General features: G+C 28.0%; 1 protein-coding gene across 1 annotated transcript in view; it reads right to left on the minus strand.

Moving 5' to 3' along the window:
* LOC107454713 (germ-plasm component protein maelstrom) overlaps window positions 1–21,298 on the minus strand; it is a 29,593-nt gene extending 8,295 nt beyond the window's left edge. The window contains exons 1-8 of the mRNA XM_071185760.1: window positions 20,992–21,298; window positions 16,832–16,939; window positions 11,428–11,620; window positions 7,190–7,231; window positions 6,506–6,688; window positions 3,286–3,424; window positions 373–435; window positions 195–303 (exon numbers count right to left, since the gene is read on the minus strand). Coding sequence (XP_071041861.1) covers window positions 195–303; window positions 373–435; window positions 3,286–3,424; window positions 6,506–6,688; window positions 7,190–7,231; window positions 11,428–11,620; window positions 16,832–16,939; window positions 20,992–21,120 — 966 coding nt within the window. The 5' untranslated portion in view covers window positions 21,121–21,298. The remainder of the gene's footprint in view (window positions 1–194; window positions 304–372; window positions 436–3,285; window positions 3,425–6,505; window positions 6,689–7,189; window positions 7,232–11,427; window positions 11,621–16,831; window positions 16,940–20,991) is intronic.
* Window positions 21,299–21,627: the final 329 nt, after the last annotated feature.

Raw genomic sequence — 21,627 nt, forward strand, 5'->3', positions numbered from 1 at the left:
AAATTTTTCATTATTAATTATTCTTATAAACTGAACATTCTTATTCTTAACATAATTATTCTTATACACAGATATATATATATATATATATATCTGTGTATAAGAATAATTATGTTAAGAATAAGAATGTTCAGTTTATAAGAATAATTAATAATGAAAAATTTTAATATTACAGATGTAAAAAACTGGCTTACATTTGAAATAATAACTGTGTAAGGCTTATCTTCAGATGATATGGCTGGCATGTGGCTTTCAGTTATTTCAACATCATATTGTAAGCACACAGCATCAGAGAGCAGATAACTGGAAGTTAAAATTGTTACTCTTAAACATAGTAACAACAAAAAAAGTATCGTAAGAAATTATACTTACCAAAGACGCTTGCAATAGGCCAAAGCACAATTATGATTATCTTTGTCTTCATGAAACTCACATCTAAAGAGGTAAAATTTTACAAAGATTGTTTTTAAAAGCGGTAAAATATTTTGACAGCACAGTTAAACCCCGATATAGCGAACATAGTTTAAAGTGAACTCTTGGATAGAGTGAACAAAATGCTCACCCCCATGCCTTGCTACACACGTTATTTTTTGTGAATATAGTAAACCAAAGAAGAGAGGAAGCTCGATTTTATGGATTTTTTTTTGTTTTTGACTGATTTATTTTCCTTATTTCTTCGTAATAATTTTGAAATTTCTACTTCAAAATAAATACATATACCGATTTTAAAAACCATCTATAGGATGTAATGCAGCAATAAAATTTTTTTTTGTTTGCTTCATTATTGAATAGCATTAATGAATTGACTCAGAATTCAAAGAACCCACAATCTTCCAGCATCTGGACAAATGCTTCAAGTCAAAGCCAATGAATTAGTTAAGCAATTTGGCAAAACTACTTATAAGTGCTCGAAGGCTAGTTAGGCAGGCTTATAAAGCAGAATAACAGAAATTTAAGAAAAATTATCGGAGAATTCTGGAAGCGATTCTATATCTGGTGTTGAGGATTGCTCATCAGCTAAAGATTACTAATTTTCTTTTTTATAGGTAAGACGAAGAGTAAAATTAAAGTTAACACATTTTTGTTAGTTAGTCATTTTTGTATTTCATTTTATTGGTCGATTATTTAAACAACGTGTAATAAAAGGGGGGAGTGTACGGATGTAGGATATAGTGTAGTCCCAGTTATAGTGAACCGAAATTTCGGTCCCTTGAAGGCTCACTATAGCAGGGTTTAACTGTATTATAATCAATAACTCAGATATAAATGAATTTTTCTTTTTTTTTGGGGGGGGGGAGGAGCTGATTGATTTTGGAGTTGGAAGCTAAATATTAGCTAAAACATTTTACAACAAAGAAAATAAAAATTTATAACTCCTGCGTCAAGATCCCAAGCCAGAAGTATATGTTGAGTCAATGCTTGAGAAAGGCACATTGTGCTTGAATTAAGAAATACAAATTGTATGAAATAGATGTCTAAAGAAATTTAAGACATTAAATTCTGTAATTTAATTTATCAAGTTCTAGAAAAGCTTCGTGTTTAAAATTTACTGTTATGGAATTGAGAGAAAAAAAAAGAGTTTATTGTTAAAGTTTTATTGCGAGGAAAAAAAGAGGCAAATAAAATTCTGTTAAAAAAAAATTTCACATGAAAAAAAAAGGAGCTTAACATAAAAATATGTGTGCTAATAAGATTTTGAAATAGTAGCATTTTGTTTCACAACATTAAAAGAAATCAGCATATACTCAATTCTTTTCTGGTCCGAGAGAATACTGATTAACATTTTATGGTGAATGATTTTAGAGGACATAAAGACCATAGTTGATTTAAAACCTTATGCAAATGTTTCAAAAAAGATTATTGATGCTTTAAATATAAGTTGAGATAAGAAAAAATTTATTTCAATAATTGTTTCAAATTTCCAAACACTGAATATATATTTTATCAGGCAAATAGAAAAAATAATGAAAACAATTCTTTGACATTTACAGGCATAAAAACAGAAGAACAAAATGTCTGAAAATATCAATTCAAATCATGAAAAAACAAATAAGATAATTTTATGCAAAAAGATAACTACTACATATATACTATATTTTTACTATATGTGTACATTGACAAGTCCAACAAACTGTTAAGCTTTACATATATGTAGATATATAGATATATAATGTTACAGGGTTCCTACTCAATCTCAGGGGGAAAAAATCTCCCTGACTCTTCCAGGTATATCAGGTCAATTTCAATAAAAACCAATACCATATTTTATCTATGCTACGAAAATTCATTAGAAAATTTTGATTCTTTTATTTGTTTTATTTCTTAAACAAAACATATACCTTCAAATTCATAAATTGATTTAAATCAATCTGAGTATGAAGTTTTGATAGAAATCTGACTTTCTGTGCCTTACAAGTAAATGAATTTCAAAAATACTATATCGCGATGCAAAACTGACGATGCATCACGATATAAATTTTCTCATATCGCCCAGTCCTAGTTTTAATATAATATTTCAAGGAGAACTTCAAATCACACATTTAAGTTATCACTTTTTACATACTAGGTTACTCGCGATTTACCTGAAAAAACAGAAACCTTAGAAGTTTTATCAATCACATTTTTGTTATTTATAGCCAAGAATTTTCACATGGTTTTTAAAATCTTGACTATTTAATGCTACATAGTTTTATATGGAGAATTATGAATTGCGGATTTGAAGGATCAATTTTTGATGCACTTACTTTGCTTATTATTGTCCACACGGTTTTCTTGATTACATTTTCTAAGTATTTCTATGTAATTTTTAAATCTTCTTTTATAAAATATTACGATGATCTAAGAATTTCAAATAGATTTTAATAATCACTTTATGATATGCTATAGTTGCAACTGTTCAATCCCCAATCAGTGATTTTTTTCAAACGGCACGAGTTTTGCACGCTTTGAAACCGAATGCAGGGATTTTAGATTACAGGCATCCTTATAAGCAAGAGAAGATAAGGAGAGAGAAAATATGTAATTTATCTGCGATGTAGTGAAATACCACTATGAACACGAAACTCTGGATTTAGCTTCCATGACATTCCTTTTTTTAATCATATAATATCTGAAATTGGAAAGTCTGGTAAAAATTGTAAAAAAGCAGAAAATAATAGGACTCCTCATTCCAGTAATGTGATTTTAAAAACTTAAAACATCCAAAATCAAACTCCAAAGAAATAATAAGATGCTATTGGTGAATAATAGAAATAAAGTTTAATTTGTCACAACCGAAATTCTTACCTTGCACTAGGATGATAGTTAAAACTAGTTTTCGTAAGAAGATCACGGGCAATTGGAGCCTGAATCTCAGCATCCGCACCCCCTCTGAGACTCACTAAAAGATTAGTTGCATCCCAAATGTCAAACCAATTTTTTTCACCTGAAACAAGTAAAGATCAATTTTTTTAACACAATTTGCGATTCTCAGTTTCATATATTTTTTTTTAACAAAAATAATTGCATTTATTTTCATTAGAATTTATAATGAAAAATGCATTTTTAAAGATAAATAAATAAATAAATAAAAAATTTATGATTACAAAAATAAAAATTTATCTTTATTACTGAAGACAATTATTTATTGAATTTCATTAAAAACATATTTTTGGCACTTATATTGTTTTTTCATATTGAAATATGACATAATAGTTACCTACAGCAAATTAAAGTTATCAAAGGACATATCAAACTGGAATGAATCTTTAATAAATCATAAAAATTAGATAATAGAAAAATCATAAAAATTAAGAAGAATATCATTAGAATTAAAGAAACAAATTCAATATGGGAAAATGAAACAATAACAACTTAGCACAACATAGTAAGTTTTCAAAATCTTACCGAAATTTATTTTTTATTTCTTTAATTGATTATCTGAGCATGATTTATAGATAACATTGCGATTCTATTTTTCAGTGAATAATAACTGAGTAATTGACTCTTCATAGGCTATATTCCCAAACATAATAATACTCATCTACGAACATTGCAAATATAAATTTAACTGAAAAGGGAAGAAAAAAATAATAACAAAATCTTTCTTGATTAACAAGATCCAGTGGCACCATCTTTTATGAAAAAAAGTCAAAACACAAACAATATCCTGCAATGAAAAGGAAAATTTGCAATAATGTTGAAAGTTTTCGGGAAGCTGTGGATAATTTTTTAAATAATTTGAGTAAAAATGATTTTCCTTTTAATTTTTGTAATGTTAATTTTTTAATTAAAAAAATGATTGATGGTTTTTANTCCATGATCTTTGTTTTGATGGCTGAAAAATAAAATAAAAAACTAAATAAGTAAAGCTGATCTAGAAATCGAAAAATTACAGTTACTAATTGTTTTGTTTAAAACTATAGAGGTTTAACTCCTAGGTTCTAAAACTCATGATGATAATAAATAAAAAAGTCGTAGAAATAATTATAGTTAAAATAAAGAGACATGAATTTAGGTTTGCTTGTGATGAGAAGTTAAGGTTACATTGCAAACACAGGGTTCATGCTCTACTTTAGAAATAAAATTCAAGTACTTTTAAAGGACTTTTTAAGACTTATTATAAAATTCTCAAGGACTTAAATTTTAGTAAAAGATAGACTAAAATTTTACATTTTAAACTAAAATGTTTTGACGATAATAGTTGGTTGGCAGTCGATAACAGCAGTACTGAAAAATAAGACTTCCATTGCTCTCTTGATTTCGGAAAGTGATCTAAGTATAAAAAAAGCAAGGGCGATTGGCATCAAGTCAAGAATAAAATTCATGATTCACAAAAACGTCAGATTTGAATTTTGCACAAGGCCTATTTTAAGCTAGGTATACAACCTCTGAATAAGCAAAAATTCGAGCAGGATGAGGGGGGGGGATGTTCTATATAATACTGTGATATCAATAAGATATTTAAAAACAACTCTGCCGGGAGATTTTTATTTAATATTTAAAGTGGCAGAAGCATTTAGACAGTGAAATTTAAATTGCTCTTAAATATAATTTTGAAATTTTGACGACTTTTCTATTAAAGAAAATTAATCAATTATTGGATGTTGCGGCTTAATTATCATTTTAAATTTATTACGGGTAAACCATTTTAAATTGAATAAGTTGCCAACGTTCACCTCAATATCTTCTGATAGATTCTTACTAACAATTTTGGTCACTTAGACTGTTTTAATTAACCACTCATACTTGAATTATTTTTTTTTCAGTAGCATCGATCATACGCACTTGACATGGTCACATGAACACGAATCATAATGAGTAGTTTTCAAATAGAGTATAAATACGAAAATCGATGTTTGATATTACAACATCGATGTTTGATATTGCAACATCGATGTTTGATATTGCAAAATGCGTGGATACGAATAGCGACATTGGATTTTAAACTTGNTTGACATGGTCACATGAACACGAATCGTAATGAGTAGTTTTCAAATAGAGTATAAATACGAAAATCGATGTTTGATATTACAACATCGATGTTGGATATTGCAACATCGATGTTTGATATTGCAAAATGCGTGTATACGAATATCGACATTGGATTTTAAATTTGCGGAAAAACTAATCGCGATATTGGGGATTAAAAACGCTTAAGTACAAATCGCGATATTAGATTTTTAAATTGCTTTAATGGGAATTGCAAGTACAATTTTTGAATCACGCGAAAACGAATCGCAACACATAGCTTTTAAATCAGTTAAAATACGAAGATCGATGATTGATATTAAAATTGCCTGAATAAGAATCGAGATTTTGCCAGAATCTGGTGCAGTTCCCAATATTTAAAATTCCTAAAATCAGCCAAACATACATAAAATCCAAAAATCAAACAGTACGTGTCATCATCTGAAAGGCGGGAAAGTCTTCTCTCACACTTACGTGCGTCAAAAAGTTAAACACAGAAATGCTGGAAATAGGGCTGTTTTCCCGATTTTTCGATACTTTTCAAGGTCATTTTGAATTTTTCAAGGATTTAATATCATTTTCAAGTACTTCTAGGGGCCCTTGAAAATCAAATGAAATTCAAGTACTTTTCAAGGTTTTTTCAAGGCCGCGGGAACCCTGTTAGATCCAACCGATCACATAAACTTAAATAGCTGCAAGTATTTACTAAATTAAAGATTTAACATTTATTTGTTAACATTTAACACAATTTAACTGTGCCATGTGATAGTTTAACAGGAAATGTAGTACTTCTGGTATTAAATGTTAATGAAGAAAGCAAAAATAATAGAATTAAAATAATGGAATAAATCCAGTATACCCTTAGGTCCAATCAGCTATATTTTGTTAACAAAATGAATGATAACCTGGATTCGAAAATAAAATTTAAACTTAGGAACACAAATTTTGTAACACAATGAGAATGAAAATTGTGTAAATAGTTAAAAACAGTTTTTATCTCTATTAAAAAAAAATCTTTAATATTTTTAAAAATTTGGAAAAATTAAAAATAACTTACGAGATACATCAGCTAAGAAATCAAGACATCCATAGTTTCCTTCTATCATTTCATCAATACAAAAAAGAGGTGGATATTCATCAGAATTATCAGGATTAGTAAACTCTTTAATTTCATCATACACTTTCTTCAGATTTCTTTCGCTGCAGCTTTCTCCATAAATATCAATTTCATGTACTTCACCTATAAAAAAAAAAAGAAAACTTGTTTCTATACAAAAATCAGTACATTCCAAGAAATTTTTTTAAAAAAGGTTATAGTTCGATAATGGTTCAATTTTAAATGGTTGTAGGAAAAATTTATGTAGTTATTACCTTTTCTAAATTAGTATGCAGTGAAAGCTTAGCACCAAAGGACAATCTAAGTGGTCTGTAGGCAAGACGCGGCCACGTAATAGGAATCGCGATGCGTGATTTCAAATCATGGAATTTAATTTAAAACCTCACATGCATTGGTAGAAAAAACTTAAAAAGGTTTTTTTTTTTTTTTTGCAAATTCAAAAAAGACAAACTTTCTTTGGAGAGGTGGATAAATTCTTCATTTTTTTAGTAACAAAATATTTTCTGTGAATGGTGCCCGCATGTTTGTGTACATTATACGGATCTGGTGTGCACTAAAAATAACACTTTACAACCTCAAGAAATTATTTGATTATAAATAGATAAAAAGAGAAATTTAACTTACTTAAACGTTTCGCTTCGCCAGCATAACCAGTGGGAATACGACCTACAAAAATAAATAATGGAGTGGAACATTATGAGTCTGTTTTAATAAGTACAATTACATTAAAAATGAATGAATTTGTCTTGATTTTTATTGTTAAGATTACTCAAGATATGCTTTCAAAAAGAAACATTTTTATTATAAAAATAAAACTGATCTTGACACTGTCATATGCTAATCCTGTTTTGGCCTTTCTTTTATTACTCCAAATTATTATGTATGACCCTCTAACTTAATTGTTTAAATAAAAGGTCTGAATAAAGCAAATTATTAAATATCCATGATTAAGCTTTACAAAAAAAAAATCTACGCAATGTATCCATAACTACCAGAAATTATTTATAGTCATAGCCTATATTTACTTCTTCCAAAAAAAGGTATAGCTGAAAGGTATATATCCTTCTCTTTTTAAGTAAGAAATAATACTGTTTTAGAAACCAATTAAATATCACTATGATTTAAATCTTATATTGCATTTTAATTGGTGTCTTTAAAAGTATAAGAATTTTTTTTTTAAAAAAAAACTCTCACTTATCTTTAATAACCAGAAAAATTTGTATTTAATACAAATTTTCCTAACTATAATAAACCAGGCTAGCTCTCTATGTTATTTTTATAACATTTTAATTAATATAAAAAATACAAACACAACACTAACAAATATCAAACAACATTTTCGTACTACATATACACATCTACTTGTAAACAAAACGTTCTACAGAAGAATCCGAGAGGATCATGGGTGAAGTTTTCCCTAGCTCCCTCTTTCGGGCAAACCAGGCATTACATAACTAATTACTAATTTATTTACCTTACCTAAGATTTTACAGAATCTATGCCCAGGTAAGAATTTGTTTTATTTAAATATTATTTTTGAGAAAATAAAAATATCAGAACTGCCAACATGGATAGGAAAAAATCCAGTAGATTTTACGAAATAACGGAAATTTCATGATAATTGTTACATTATGTACTAAATACTTTACACATTTTCAACATCATCAAAATAAAACAGCTGCAATATTTTCCAGCCAGGATTGACACTAAATAAACTTGAAATGCTATGTATTATGATTACACATAATTCGAAGGCATTTCAATTCATCAAAGATAGTTAAAAGTATTTTAATTCAAAAAGGGAGTTCTGAATAAATAAAAACAAATAATAAAAAAACGATACATTTTAGAACAAAAAAAGTTTTAAATTGATTTTTATAAATGATGCTCGCTTTATAATGTATCAGCGATACGCATTTAAATATTCAATCAAGCAGTAATCAGTGCAAAAATGATATTTCAATGGGTATTTCTTTTAGGAAACTTACTCAATTTTAGAGAATTTTCTAAAATTGCACAAAAACCAGGAGAATTTTTATTAAACCAGTAGACCAGGAGAAACTAACCAAAATTCAGTAGTCTACTGGAAAATCTAGGAGAGTTGGCAGATATGAAATATTCAAACACATCTTAGACCTTTAAAAGGAATATAATTCTGAAAATCATTTTCTTTATTAGCAACCCTTGTCTTATTTTGCTTAAAATTATACCAACTCAGTAAGGTGTGTCTATTTTATGCATTTTCAGGATTTGAAAGCCAAAAAACAAAATTCTTTAATAAATCCTTGGGGAAAAAATGCAGATGATTTAAAAAAGATTCTTGCTAAGTTAAAAAGAGAATCAATCATCAATTTTTTAGAAAAATTGTAGAATTAATTCCTAAACTAAGTTATTGGATTTTAAATTACCTTTAATGCAGTTGGGATATTGAATAAAAACTAATTTTCTGTATTGCAATTTCAAATCTTAGCAACCTGGTGTGTCTCCTCAGAGGTATTCTTATATAAAACTTGAATAATAAATTACAAAATCTTGTAGTTTTTTTCCCCTTTTAACTCTAAAATTATCCAATGAAATTATCGTACTTAAGATTTTCATTTATGTAACAATTAATAGGGAAAACAACAAAGATCTGAAGCAGTAAATTTGTTAAGGTAGACCATCAGTCTAACAAATAGCATAGTTCTTAATGCAGTAAGGGTTTTTAATACAAATCATTCAGTTCTCAGTACACAAAAAGAATAATGAAATAAAAGCTACAAACATTGCAGTTCCTCAAGTGCCAAAATATTTTTTTTTCTGCTACTCCTCCAAGAAAATAATGCACTCCTATTATAGTCAATGCAAATAAGGGTGAAAATTTGATGACAAATGTGTTTTGAAAATTCAGTTCGATTTAGATTTAGTATTTCTTTAAATGCGAATTGCAATGATGGTTTCTTATATATAATCAAATAAAGACACAGAATTAAAGCTGCATATTTATCTTTACTTGTAGATGAAATTACTAAAAAAAAAAAATAATAATAAACACTATCGGATATTAATGCAGTAATAGAATATCAAATATCATTGCCTTCCCTTGGTATACATTGGTTTATTAGTAATGAAAAGTCTTAATTTTTCAAATAAAACTTTTCTTGAAGGTCTGTTTTGTTTACATAAAGACAGAAAAGTCATAAATGTGCATATTAATAGATGGATAAGGAAGTAAAGAATTTATTGTTTACTAGATATCATAGATCATTTTTTCATGTTAACTCTTTTCTATCTTTTGCTTTAATTTTTAAGATAGTGGAGTTTATTTTATTTCCAGGAGAGCTTAAGAAATTTATGAAAATTTAAAATTTAAATTTTTAATGCACATTCATTTTGAAAAGCAAAATAAAATTGAAATCAAGAATATTTCTATTTTTTTATAATGAATGAATTCTTTTTAAAGATAATATTTTTTAAATAAATAAATTTCATTAAATTTCCTACAATATTTGTTATTCTCTAATATACTAACTTATAAGCTAATAAGCACAGAGTTAATAAATATGCTAACTCATAAGCTAATATAATTGAAAACATGTATTTAATAAAAGTAAAACATATGAGGGTTGCTATTTATATTTCTGGCCTTGGCGACAGTAAGTGTTGCTAGGTGACCACAGACGATTTTAATCGAAAGTTTGATATTTTTAAACATAAATTCAGCAGACGATTTACCCTTATAGCTTTATTTGTGTTGTTGACAGTAAATTGAAAAGTTCTTCTCTTTCAAAAAATGGAATTGAATCGTGAACATTTTCGTGCCATTATTTTTCATAACTTTCGATGTGGATTGTCAAGACAAGAGTGCTTTGATGAACTTAATTCTTTATTCAGCGATAAAGCGCCATCCTACAGCACTGTAAAAAATTGGCATAAAGAGTTTAATCGTGGTCGATGTTCGATCCAGGACGAATCCCGTGCAGGTCATCCAAAATCCGTTGCTGTGCCAGAAAAGATTGATGCTGTGCGTGAACTGATAAAGCAAGATCGTCATGTGACATACCGTGAGATAGAGGCATCTTTGGACATTAGTATGACTAGCATCAATAAAATATTGCATGAACATTTGAGCGTAAAAAAATTTGTTCAAAANTTTAATAAAAGTAAAACATATATTTTACATAAGTAAAACATATATTTTACATAAGTAAAACATATATTTTACATAAGTAAAACATATATTTTATATAAGTAAAGCACACATTTAATACATCAACTTCACTTAGAATATAACACATGATACAGTTACAACAAAAAAATTTCATTAGAAAATGTAATCTAACTTAGGGGCAGTATTTTTTTTTTTTTTAAATAAAAAACAAATTCCATTTAAAACTTTTATATTTTAGTGATTAGTGCTTACTAGCAATTAAAATTACCATAATTTTATGGGATTATCATTATTTCATAATATTTTATGTTAATCTAAAATTATGTTTGTTGATCTCAAATTGTTTTACTATATAGTAATATAAATACTATTTAGTCTTCAGTGATAATTGTTTTATTCTTCCCTTATACAAAGTACTATTTTAAATTATCAAATCGATATGTTTATGAAGAGAAATAAATGCATTTCATAAACTCTGGAAAAGAACTAATTTTGAGCTATTAAAAAACCACTAATATGAAATTTTCAAATTAATACTAAATCAATCGCTAATTAAATTTGTATTTATTTTATTGAATTCTACATATTAAATATTTTTTGTGCATATACTTAAAAAAAAAATAGTACAATGGCATGATTTTAAAAGAACCAAGGATGTTAGGATTGTATTTTCCTAAATCTATAGGAATCAATAATTAATAAATATACAAACCTGGATAAATGATCTTGTGGTACTCTCTGTGAATTCCATTTTTGATTGAATATTCCACTAAGCCAACTTCATTAGGGTAATAATGTGTTTCTGTTTTACACATGAGATTAAAAGCAATAAAATAAAATGGCCTTCTCGACGTAAATTCTAGAAAAATATAAGTGATAAAAAACATAAGGTTGCTATAGTTTAACAAAGTAAATTTTGTAACATAAATTTACCAGTAGATTAGACTTATTGTTAAACTTATTGTGAGCTCAACTTAAAATGAAAATTTCTTGAGTAAAATCATTAAAGATGCATGACAAAAAATTAATGTCTTTATAAATTTAAATTATCAATATTTTCACAACATAAAATTCTAAATAAATTATATGCAGCATAATTCAAATTATTAATTATGTATAAGTTTACTTTTATCTCTAATCAACAGAAAAAATATTTACAAATGAAAGAGAAGCCGAGTATAAATTTTTTCTCTAATACTTTTAAATAAAATATGCAAGAATTTTTATTCATAAATATGATTGGTGATTTCTTGAAACTTCTGGAGCTTGGATTTCCGAATTGCGATTAGCGAAAAATCCATAAATCTGGATTTTTTCCGGAGCATAATTATCTCTGATTTTAAAACAAGAGCTGCTTCATCAATTCGCTTCCTATGTCCATAAAAATTTCTACACATTAATTTTTCCACATTTTTACTTCTTAGAATGAATTCAATTTCATGCAATACATATTATTAAAGTTGCTAAAAATGTTTAAATTATTTTTTTACAAGAAAGGTTTAATAAAAGATATTCATGACTAAACAAATACCATCTCTTCACAGAATGAAATGATAGTACCCATAGGAAAAAATGGGAAATATATAAAATGTTTTTAGCAAATGGCTCATGAGTAGGGCCCTATATATTAGACAGAAATATTTTTACAATTTTACGATAAAGATGGCTAGGTTGCGGATGACTTAGGAAACATTTGAAACTGAAAAAAATTACTTAATTTGGAAGAAAAAAAAACTTTTAATTTTTTTCCCTTCTCACTTTAACTGCAATTTATCTATTACAAAAAAATTATAACATTTTAAGAGTAATGTGTTTAAAATTACAAATTGTAAAAATATTTATTACTATAGAAATTAAAAATTTCACCATTTGTGATTTTAAATGCTACTTTTTACGAAATTTATAGTAAGGATTTCAACTAATATTGCAAGTTTTAAAATTGTTGATGTTGTAATTGCACACGAAAATAATGTTGAAAGATTAATATGGAAGTTAGGTCGAATAAAAGATATTTTTTCAGGCAGAGATGGTAGAATAAGGTCATGCGAAATCCAATTAAAAAACAGTGTTGTAAATAGACCCATTGAAAGACTTAACTTATTAGAAAGTAATTGATTACTTTGTTTATTCTTTGTTTGAAATATTCATTAAATGTTGATTTTTTTGTAAGTGTATAACATTTGTATGGTTATTTGTAATAGAATGCATCGTTAAACCAATGCATTGGAGTGGGCTGGATGTAGAAAGTTTATGTTTTGAATTAATAGATGGTGTTGCCCACTCTTTTGTTTTGGCTATTCTAATGTTTACTTTTTGTTTTGTTGTTATTAAAGAATATGAATCCTTACCTCTGTGATGCTTTTTTTTATACCATGAGGTTTGTTGGAAGAGTATGAAACATTTTTTTCTATCTTAGCTTTCACTCCTAAAATTATTGATACTTAATGATTTTTATTTTTGAGATAAATGTGTTCATACACATATTTATCTCTTCTTTATTTAAAGCTTTGTAATTCCATTATCCTGCACTATTGATTTTAAAATAAAAATACATTTTAGAAATAGTTTGTACTGTACTTTTGTAAAAAAAAATTGATGTCTCATTTTTAAAATTATGAATAGAAGTTATTCTACTTCATACATATTAATTATTATTATCTTTAATGGAGAGGGGGACAAATATTTTTTCTCACATTTGAAAGTTAGCTCAAACTGGCCCCAATTCTTCACAATGACAGTTTAATGTTTTAACCACTGAAGCTCTAATTTGCTAAAACAGGGTGGCCACTCAAAACAGATTTCAAATTTCCCTGATTTTTCCAGGTTTTCCAGGTAAAAATCTTAAAATTTCCAGGTTTGTGCATTTTTCCTTTTTTCTTATAAAGTGTAGGATGTGTACAAGAAAAGTGTCTGTATTATAAAATATCTTATTCAAAATGTCATTTTTTTAAACATATCTTGAAAAAAAAAATTTTTTTTTGTACAAGATATTTTTTTATTATTTTTTAATGTTCTGGTACAACATTAATTTTTAAAAAANTACATTCAAGAATAGTCAAAATTTCTTGCAATATCTTGAAACAGATCATCGTTGAATTGAAAGCATCGTCATTTTTCTTTAGTATACAACTGGATGAAACTACACGCATCTTGAATTGTAGTCAACTTCTTGTTTTTGTTCGTTATTTATCTCTTGATACTATCAAAGAGGAATTCTTATTTTGTGAGTCGCTTTTGCAAACTACAAAGGCAGTTGATGTCTTAATAATGTTAAATGTTTTCTTTACTAAACACGACTTCGACTGGAAAGAAAAACTTCATTCACTTTGTACAGATGGAGCACCTGCGATGCTTGGCAATAAATCTGGTTTTGCCCTGTTGGTTAAAAAAGAGTCTCCTAATGATCTTGTTACTCATTCATACCTTCCAACTTTCAATCCCTTCAAGGATGATTTTCCCCAGTGGTAGTAAATTTAAATTTGAAATGCAATTTTAGGCAGTAACATTCGCTGCATTTTGAACAAGCTTATGCGGATCACAACAATAGTATTGCATACTAATATATATATGTATAATTTTCTTACAAATAGTGGTAGATTAAAAATATTAAAAATTAAGTTTATAAATGCAAGGAATACATAGAAAGCATAGATTTTACTACCATTTCAAATATAGAAATAAAATTTTACACCAAATGCGTAAAAGTTGGCAGGTATGCTAATTTTTTTTTTTTTTTTTTTTTTTTTACATAGACATGCACTGGCTACAAAAACTCTTTAAACCAGCTTAAGAAAAGTATTATCAATAGTTATCAAAACTGTGAATTTTATTAGAAGTACAGCTTCTAATCATCGTCTTTTTAAACCACTATGTCAAGAACATGAGGTACTTCTGTACAACATGGAAGTGCGCTGACTGTCATGAGAGCAGGTTTTGAAACAAATATTTATGTTGAAGACAGAAGTATCACTTTTTCTAGAAGAAAAAAATAACCCACTCTTCGAATATTTCAACAACAAAAATTATTTTACATATAAATTGGCTTACCTGGCAGATATTTTTAACCACATGAACAATATAAGTCTTTTAATTCAAGGGCCTGATATCACCATTATGGATGTCATTTCCCTTTATTCCCTTCTAATAATTGATGTTTTTTGCAATTATTTTTTTCACAGGGGGGTGGTCCGTGACTTCTTAAAAAATTTTAAAAGGGGTCCATTGTACCAAAAAGGTTAAGAAACACTGATCTAGATAGTCTGAAAAGGAAGTTAAAACTATCCACACAGATAGTGTCGTATTTGCCTTACGTTAACTTATATATGAGTTTTGGGTAACTCATTAATTTCAAAGCATGAAGGTACTTTCGGATTGTATACCGATAGGCTTATCTTCTGAAATATATATATATACCCTGAGACAGAATTTTTTCTGGCTTTCTGCTACAAATCTTTAATAATAATAACAAATATGCATGTTAGTAATTTAAAATAGCAGAAGCTTTGTGTTTACAAAAAAAGAACCCCATTCAGATAAAATAAAAGTACATACAACTTTTTTTAAAAGAATATGCAATATTTTTTTTTAATTCTAATATTATGGTTAATATTATCACCTTTTGTAGAGGGAAAACAAACTAAAAATTGTAAAGCACTTTGTAAATTATCATCACATAAAAAAACATATATAATAAAAATCATAGCAACAACTACTGGAAAAAGATTGACAGAGGAACCGTGTGAATCTCATTCTTCAAAAAAGAGTTACTATATGCAAAGTTGGCAAAACTTTTGCTAAAACAAATCTTTCATAAGAAATACATAAGCCGTTACGTTCTTTCTAAATTATGTCAATTACACAACTTTCTTTCTCATTAAACTGTTCACTAAGTGCTGTTTGAGACATTCAGCCACATAACAAAAAATATTCTGAAAATTATACACAAATTTACAAATTCGCAACAATGTACAGACATACATGGTATTTATAGGTGTATGTTAACATTTTAAAATTTTATTTTTGATACAAACTTGCTATAACCAAAGATTTATTCATTCTACGTGCTTGATCCCTAAGACAACTTAAAAGTAGTAACACTAGCAAAATATTTTCCAAAGATTCATTAAAAAAGCGAAAAGCTTATTTCCATTCCTTAGGTTATTAGCTCTTAAAAAAGATGGTCTTAGCTACTAAAAATCGTGTAGACTCATGTCTATACCAAAAAGAAAAAGATGCAGATTTACAACAAGAAAAATAAAAAAATTTTACAGGCTAAGTAAATAATTTTAACCAAAGTGATCTGAGTTTTATTAAATACAGCACAACATTACTGATTCAAAACGCATGTCTATAATATCAATTAAACAAAGAATACGTAAGTTACAAAATTAGACAAAAATCTCATTCTCACAAATAAAATAAAAATTTTAACACAAAATATATTATTGTGAACAAAACAACCACATGGCAAGATCCCTTAACACATTTAAAGTAAAATTAAAGCATCAAAGTTACAACATAAAACTCTTGGTGTTCAGTCTAAACAGTTCTAACGATGACAATCAAAAACAAACTGAAAAGAACTTAACAAACTTAATTGGCTTTCATCCTAAAAGAAGAGTGGAGATATTTTTTCTTTTCTTTTTGTTAACAATAAATGATTTACAGTAGAATTCAAATGTTCAGAAAGCAAACTTATCATTTAATACAAAATATTTTGCTGGGATACCCCAACAACATTGTTTGTCATTTTTTCATCAAAATAAAAATTCATATAAAATTTACATTTAGAAATGGAGAATTTGACTGGTGCCTTTAAAGTAATCCATCAAACCACATTTAGTTAAAATGTTCTCTAGTTTGCAAAAATCATGAATTCTAATTTATTATTTATTAAGATTTAAACATTTTTATTTTCTGAAAGAAATATTTATAATTGATACAAAAATACTGAAGAAAGAAAAAGAGGTTATGTAAAACATATAAATTTAATCCATTGAAAATTCAACAGTTAACAAAAATTTTCTTTAATGTTTAAGAAATGTATAGTGGGTTCCAAAAACTAAGTGCCATGGAACAGGGTCAACAATAATCATAATAATAAGTTAGAAACTTACTTCTACTCGAGTTCCATCAGAAGCTAATTTGCCACCACGGAGGCAAGGATCATTTTTATGTTTCTCTGCGAGTTTTTCATATGGCTGTTTTTCAGCTACAGACAGTCTCTGTGGAAAAAAAAATCAATTTTAAATTAAAATAATAAACTTGAAATGTATCTTTAATTCAAATGTCATGAAACTAAATCTAAAGAATTCTTCAGTCAAAATAATTTTTAACAACTTTAAAAACAATTTTTAACAAATTTTCCAAAAAATAATCTTTGAAAAATAACAAATGAAAATCTAGATAACTATGGATATTAACAGTAAAACACTATTTAATGAGTGTTAAGAATATTGGGTAATTTTGAAAAATAGAAATAGCCTCCAACAATTTTAACTGTGTTTATTCACGATGTCTACCAATTGGTTGTAACAAAATTAATTTAAGAGTTGAAACAACTGGTGGAACTCTAACCCAAAGAATCTGTTTTAAAAACACGTTTTCCCTAATGTAAAAATGTGATTTCTAAGTAATTGTTGTTACGGATTTAAACACTGCTAATTTGGTTATTTAGCCTGTTATTTTTTATTACAATCTTATGAAAAGCAAATGTCAGATATGCCCTTGTAATTATGTATCATCTTTCGCAATAATTCCATCATATACTACACGATCTTCTGTAGAGATAGTTATTACAACCGATTTCCCTCTAATTCATAAAATCTTTATTTTTACTTCAATTTTATTATGACACGCTAATTTCAAATTGCAAAATATAGTATTAACTCTGTAATGCCCTTATAGTGAGTCAATTTCATTGCTTATTCACAGTCTTGTCTTTCATTTTACAGCATTATTGTTGAAGATTTTTATCCCATAGTATTTTATTTAAAATCCAGTAATTTTTAAAAGGATTTTTGGCCACTATTCGGTATTCACTCCTTTTGCAGTCAGTTGGCCAAATGTTCAACAAAATATTCGGTGGAATGTGCAACAAGGTATTTTTCAGTAAAATTATTTTTTTTTAATCGACTTAATAAAGAATAATCTAAAATGGTATTTTTAATTCTACAGTATTATAAATAGTTCCAGTTCATGTTAAGTTCTAAGACTTGCACACGGCTTTCAAATTTATGTTGACAAATGGAAAAGCGAAATTGGAAGAATTAAAGCTAGATTATTTTATGCTGAACCACAAGTTACGTACCACTCTTATTACGTACTCTTATTCAGGCGAGTCAATTTCATCATTTTTTCCACACTTTTTCTTCTAAGATTTAAGAAAGTTTTCTTTCATTTTTACTATTTTTATAAGAATGTAACATTTTAAAGTTGTGTTTCTGATAGACACTATTCTTTTATTATCACTTTTTTCAGTACATTAATATAGACAACCATAGAATGTGCGCTTGAGTTATGTAAAAAATGACAAAACTTTAGTTTTTTTCTTTTTTCTGTTTCTCTTTGGCTTTTTTTTTTTTTTTAGCAACATTTTTACTACAACACAGCAGTTTTTAAAGGGCATCAAGAAACTTAAATCTTTTATCGTCACACTTTATAAAAATATGGCTATGTGAAAAAGATTTAAGATTTTCAGTGTTAAATACTTTTTTTAAATAAAATTAAGAACGATATGTGTTTTGGTTTTGATCTAACTTGCTTGTTTGTTTTTTTAAAAAAAGTTTTTGTTTCAATCAACCTTTTTACTATAACGCAGCATTTAAGAAGGTTCCTATTAGATATTCTTTTTCTTAATATGATAATTAGAAAACTGAGATATTCTTTAGAGTATTAAGATAAATTTTATTTTTTTCTGTTTCGCTTTTGTATATAATCTTTTGTTTTTAGTAAATCCTTTCTTTTTACATTAAGTAACAAATTTTTAGTATAAACTAATTACAAACCATTTCCATTTGAACGAGCACTTTTTTAAACTTTCATTTCAAGCTAAGTCATTCTAATGACTTATCTTGAAATACTGAAAAGATAACTAAAGTTATCTCTTCAGTAGTTATCCCTGCAAATTTCAAACTGCATTTTTTTTTTACCAGTGGCACAAACTTTCAAACATTTCTTGGAAAGAAAAATGCTGTTTTACTTGAATTTTTAAAAATTAGAATTGCAGATTAAAATATTTTTAAAAGAAATATTGAATAATAAAAACTTGACTTAATGAAATATTTCAGTGCTTATAGAACTAAAAAAGTAGTTATTTAATGGATACTTAGCTACTATGATAAAAAGCAGCTTTGTTTCATTGCTAAAATAGGTATCCAATTATAACAGCCAAATTGTCTAAAATGCTTGTCCAGACTATGAAACTATATGAAATATGTAAGAAAAATTATGCATGAGTCAAAGATATAAGAACCTGTTATTTCAAACACAATTATCACTTACAACTGCTTATCCTTAAATTTAACTATTTTAAAACAGGTATTGATTTGATTATTTCTTATATTTCGACATTTGCTTATTGTTATTATTTTTGGTACATTGCTTGTGTACTTACCCTGTCCCATCAGGCATAAAAATATTAAGCTAAGAGCCAGCCTAGAATAAAAAATGCTGAAATGACACGAAAACGTCGAATTGCCAACATAACTTTTGAGATCTTAATGAATTATCACAAAAATAATGTTATTGTGGCTTATCTTCCAACTGTTTGATGAAGTCAGACAAGATCCAATAGACCAATAACCCTTATTAAATGGAAGTATATAAATCTTCTCTAGAAAGATCCGAGCAAGACATGTTAGGCAGAGGTCTGCTGAGCTTGACATTTACAGCAGACAGCAAGAATCATCCTGTTTTCAAAGAAAGAGAGATTCTTTGAGTGCCCTCTTGCCAATCTTGAAAATGCCATGCATGAGTCTCTGTCACAATTGAGAACAAATAAACAGCTTGCATACCAGTTCTTTTAACTTGGATACCAGTCATGATCAGGAGTCTTCCTGTCCATTGAAATTTCAGGTTTAACCTTAGACTCATGCTCTGAGAAGGTAAGGGCCAAAGAGAAAGGTGTAGCATAACAAAAACTCTCCTTGGCTAAGCGATTCGCTTGCTCATTGCCATAGATGTCAATGCGGGATGGAAAATGAACATCGCGCAGCTTTGAAATAAGTTTAAGAAGGATGGAAGTGCTAGTTTTATCTCAAACTGTAATCTAATTGTAAAGGCGTTGAAGGAAGCTGCGACTATTCGAAAGAATCGAAGAAGTTCCGCTTGTTGAGAATAGTTTTGAGGCCTTCATTTGCAATAAGCTTGCATTTAAAACTGAAGAGAAATCAGGGTAATGATGATCGACAACTTTTGTATGCTGGTTTCTCAATATAGATACCACTACCAGCATGGTCCCTCAGCTTTCTGCCATTCATAAACATTTTTAGGGCATTATCTGGGATCTCATACCAGCTGCTTAAGATGAATTGGAATAAAGTTTCAAGCTACTGGTGCAGAAACGCTGAAGTGGAAATGAACTCTGGGAAGTTTCTCTGAGGGATTCAGGCAAGATTTTAAGGAGTGGGATTCAACTTCAGCCCAAAAGCAAGTGCAGAAGTTCAACATGACTGAATGAACTATTTTTCTTCAGTCGCTGATTATTATGCAAGTTGTTTCGGTACACAAGGTTTTCATTACGCTGACCATAGCAAGAAATATTATTCAAATATTTTGTGAGGTTAGTTTTTCTAGTTACAAAAATACTGAAAACACCTCTCAAAAACTACTGAATTCAGTAAATATACTGAAGAAAAAAAAGTCAGAACAATAGTAAATAATATCTCAGTGGAAAAATGAAGGGGGAAAATGCTAAGAAGAGAAAGAATTAATGTTAAACATAAGGAAAAGATTTCCATAACGGCATCTTCCTCACAATAATCACCAACTTATAGCGACTTTTCTGTAGAGGACAGGGAGAAACTAAACAAAAACAAAAAAAAACTATTACAACTAAAATGGAAAACCAATAAGCCTGGAAAGCCAAGGTAAACTTATAAAAAAAAACATCAGCAGGTTAAAAGAAAAAAAGCCTTGGCGATCAATAGATGCCAACAAATACCAATACGTTAACATTCTCAACACAACATATACGTAATTTAAAAATGCAGTGTTAAACTGCCAGGCTGAAAAGTAATTTATTATAGATATCTTTCCACAATATGTTTTTACTTACTGCCCAAATAGGATGAGCTATTTGAGGCATATTCTCCATGGTAATTCTTATTCCTTTAGCAGCTTCTGTTTCTTGCATTTCCTTCATGAAAAAATAAAAGCTATTTTTCTTTTTATTTTTCGGAGCCATTCTTTTTAATCAATCAAATAGTTAATTTATAAAAATATGAATTGCAAATGTCAACGTAGAGACCTACAAAATTAGGGCATAAAATGAAAGTGTTCCAGGAAAAAATAAAAACCACGATGAGTACGGTGACTAGCATCAATAGCTACCGACATCAATAGCTACCGACTGCTTACTTTTGTATTTGAATTTCAACAAATGTGTTTTCTTTTTTTTTACTTTTAAAATTCCTAATTAAAATATACAAAAGAGAATACAAAAAAAATATAATTGTTTTTAAATATAAATTGGCGAAAAGTTCCGTTTACTCGACGGGAAAGGAAGATAACGTTTCTGGCGGAGGGAGCCAGTTTTCCTCTGATCATGACTTACAGTCACTCGAAAAAATAGCTGAGCACCGTGACCCTTGCAAAATAAAATTGGAAACGCAAAACGACACAATAAATAGTCTCAAGCCTCGATTCTCACTGCTCTTTTGTCGTGACACCATGATTGGAAACGTTCTCACTG

The sequence above is a fragment of the Parasteatoda tepidariorum genome, chromosome 9 (assembly GCF_043381705.1).
Source record: "Parasteatoda tepidariorum isolate YZ-2023 chromosome 9, CAS_Ptep_4.0, whole genome shotgun sequence".
NCBI lineage: Eukaryota > Metazoa > Arthropoda > Arachnida > Araneae > Theridiidae > Parasteatoda > Parasteatoda tepidariorum.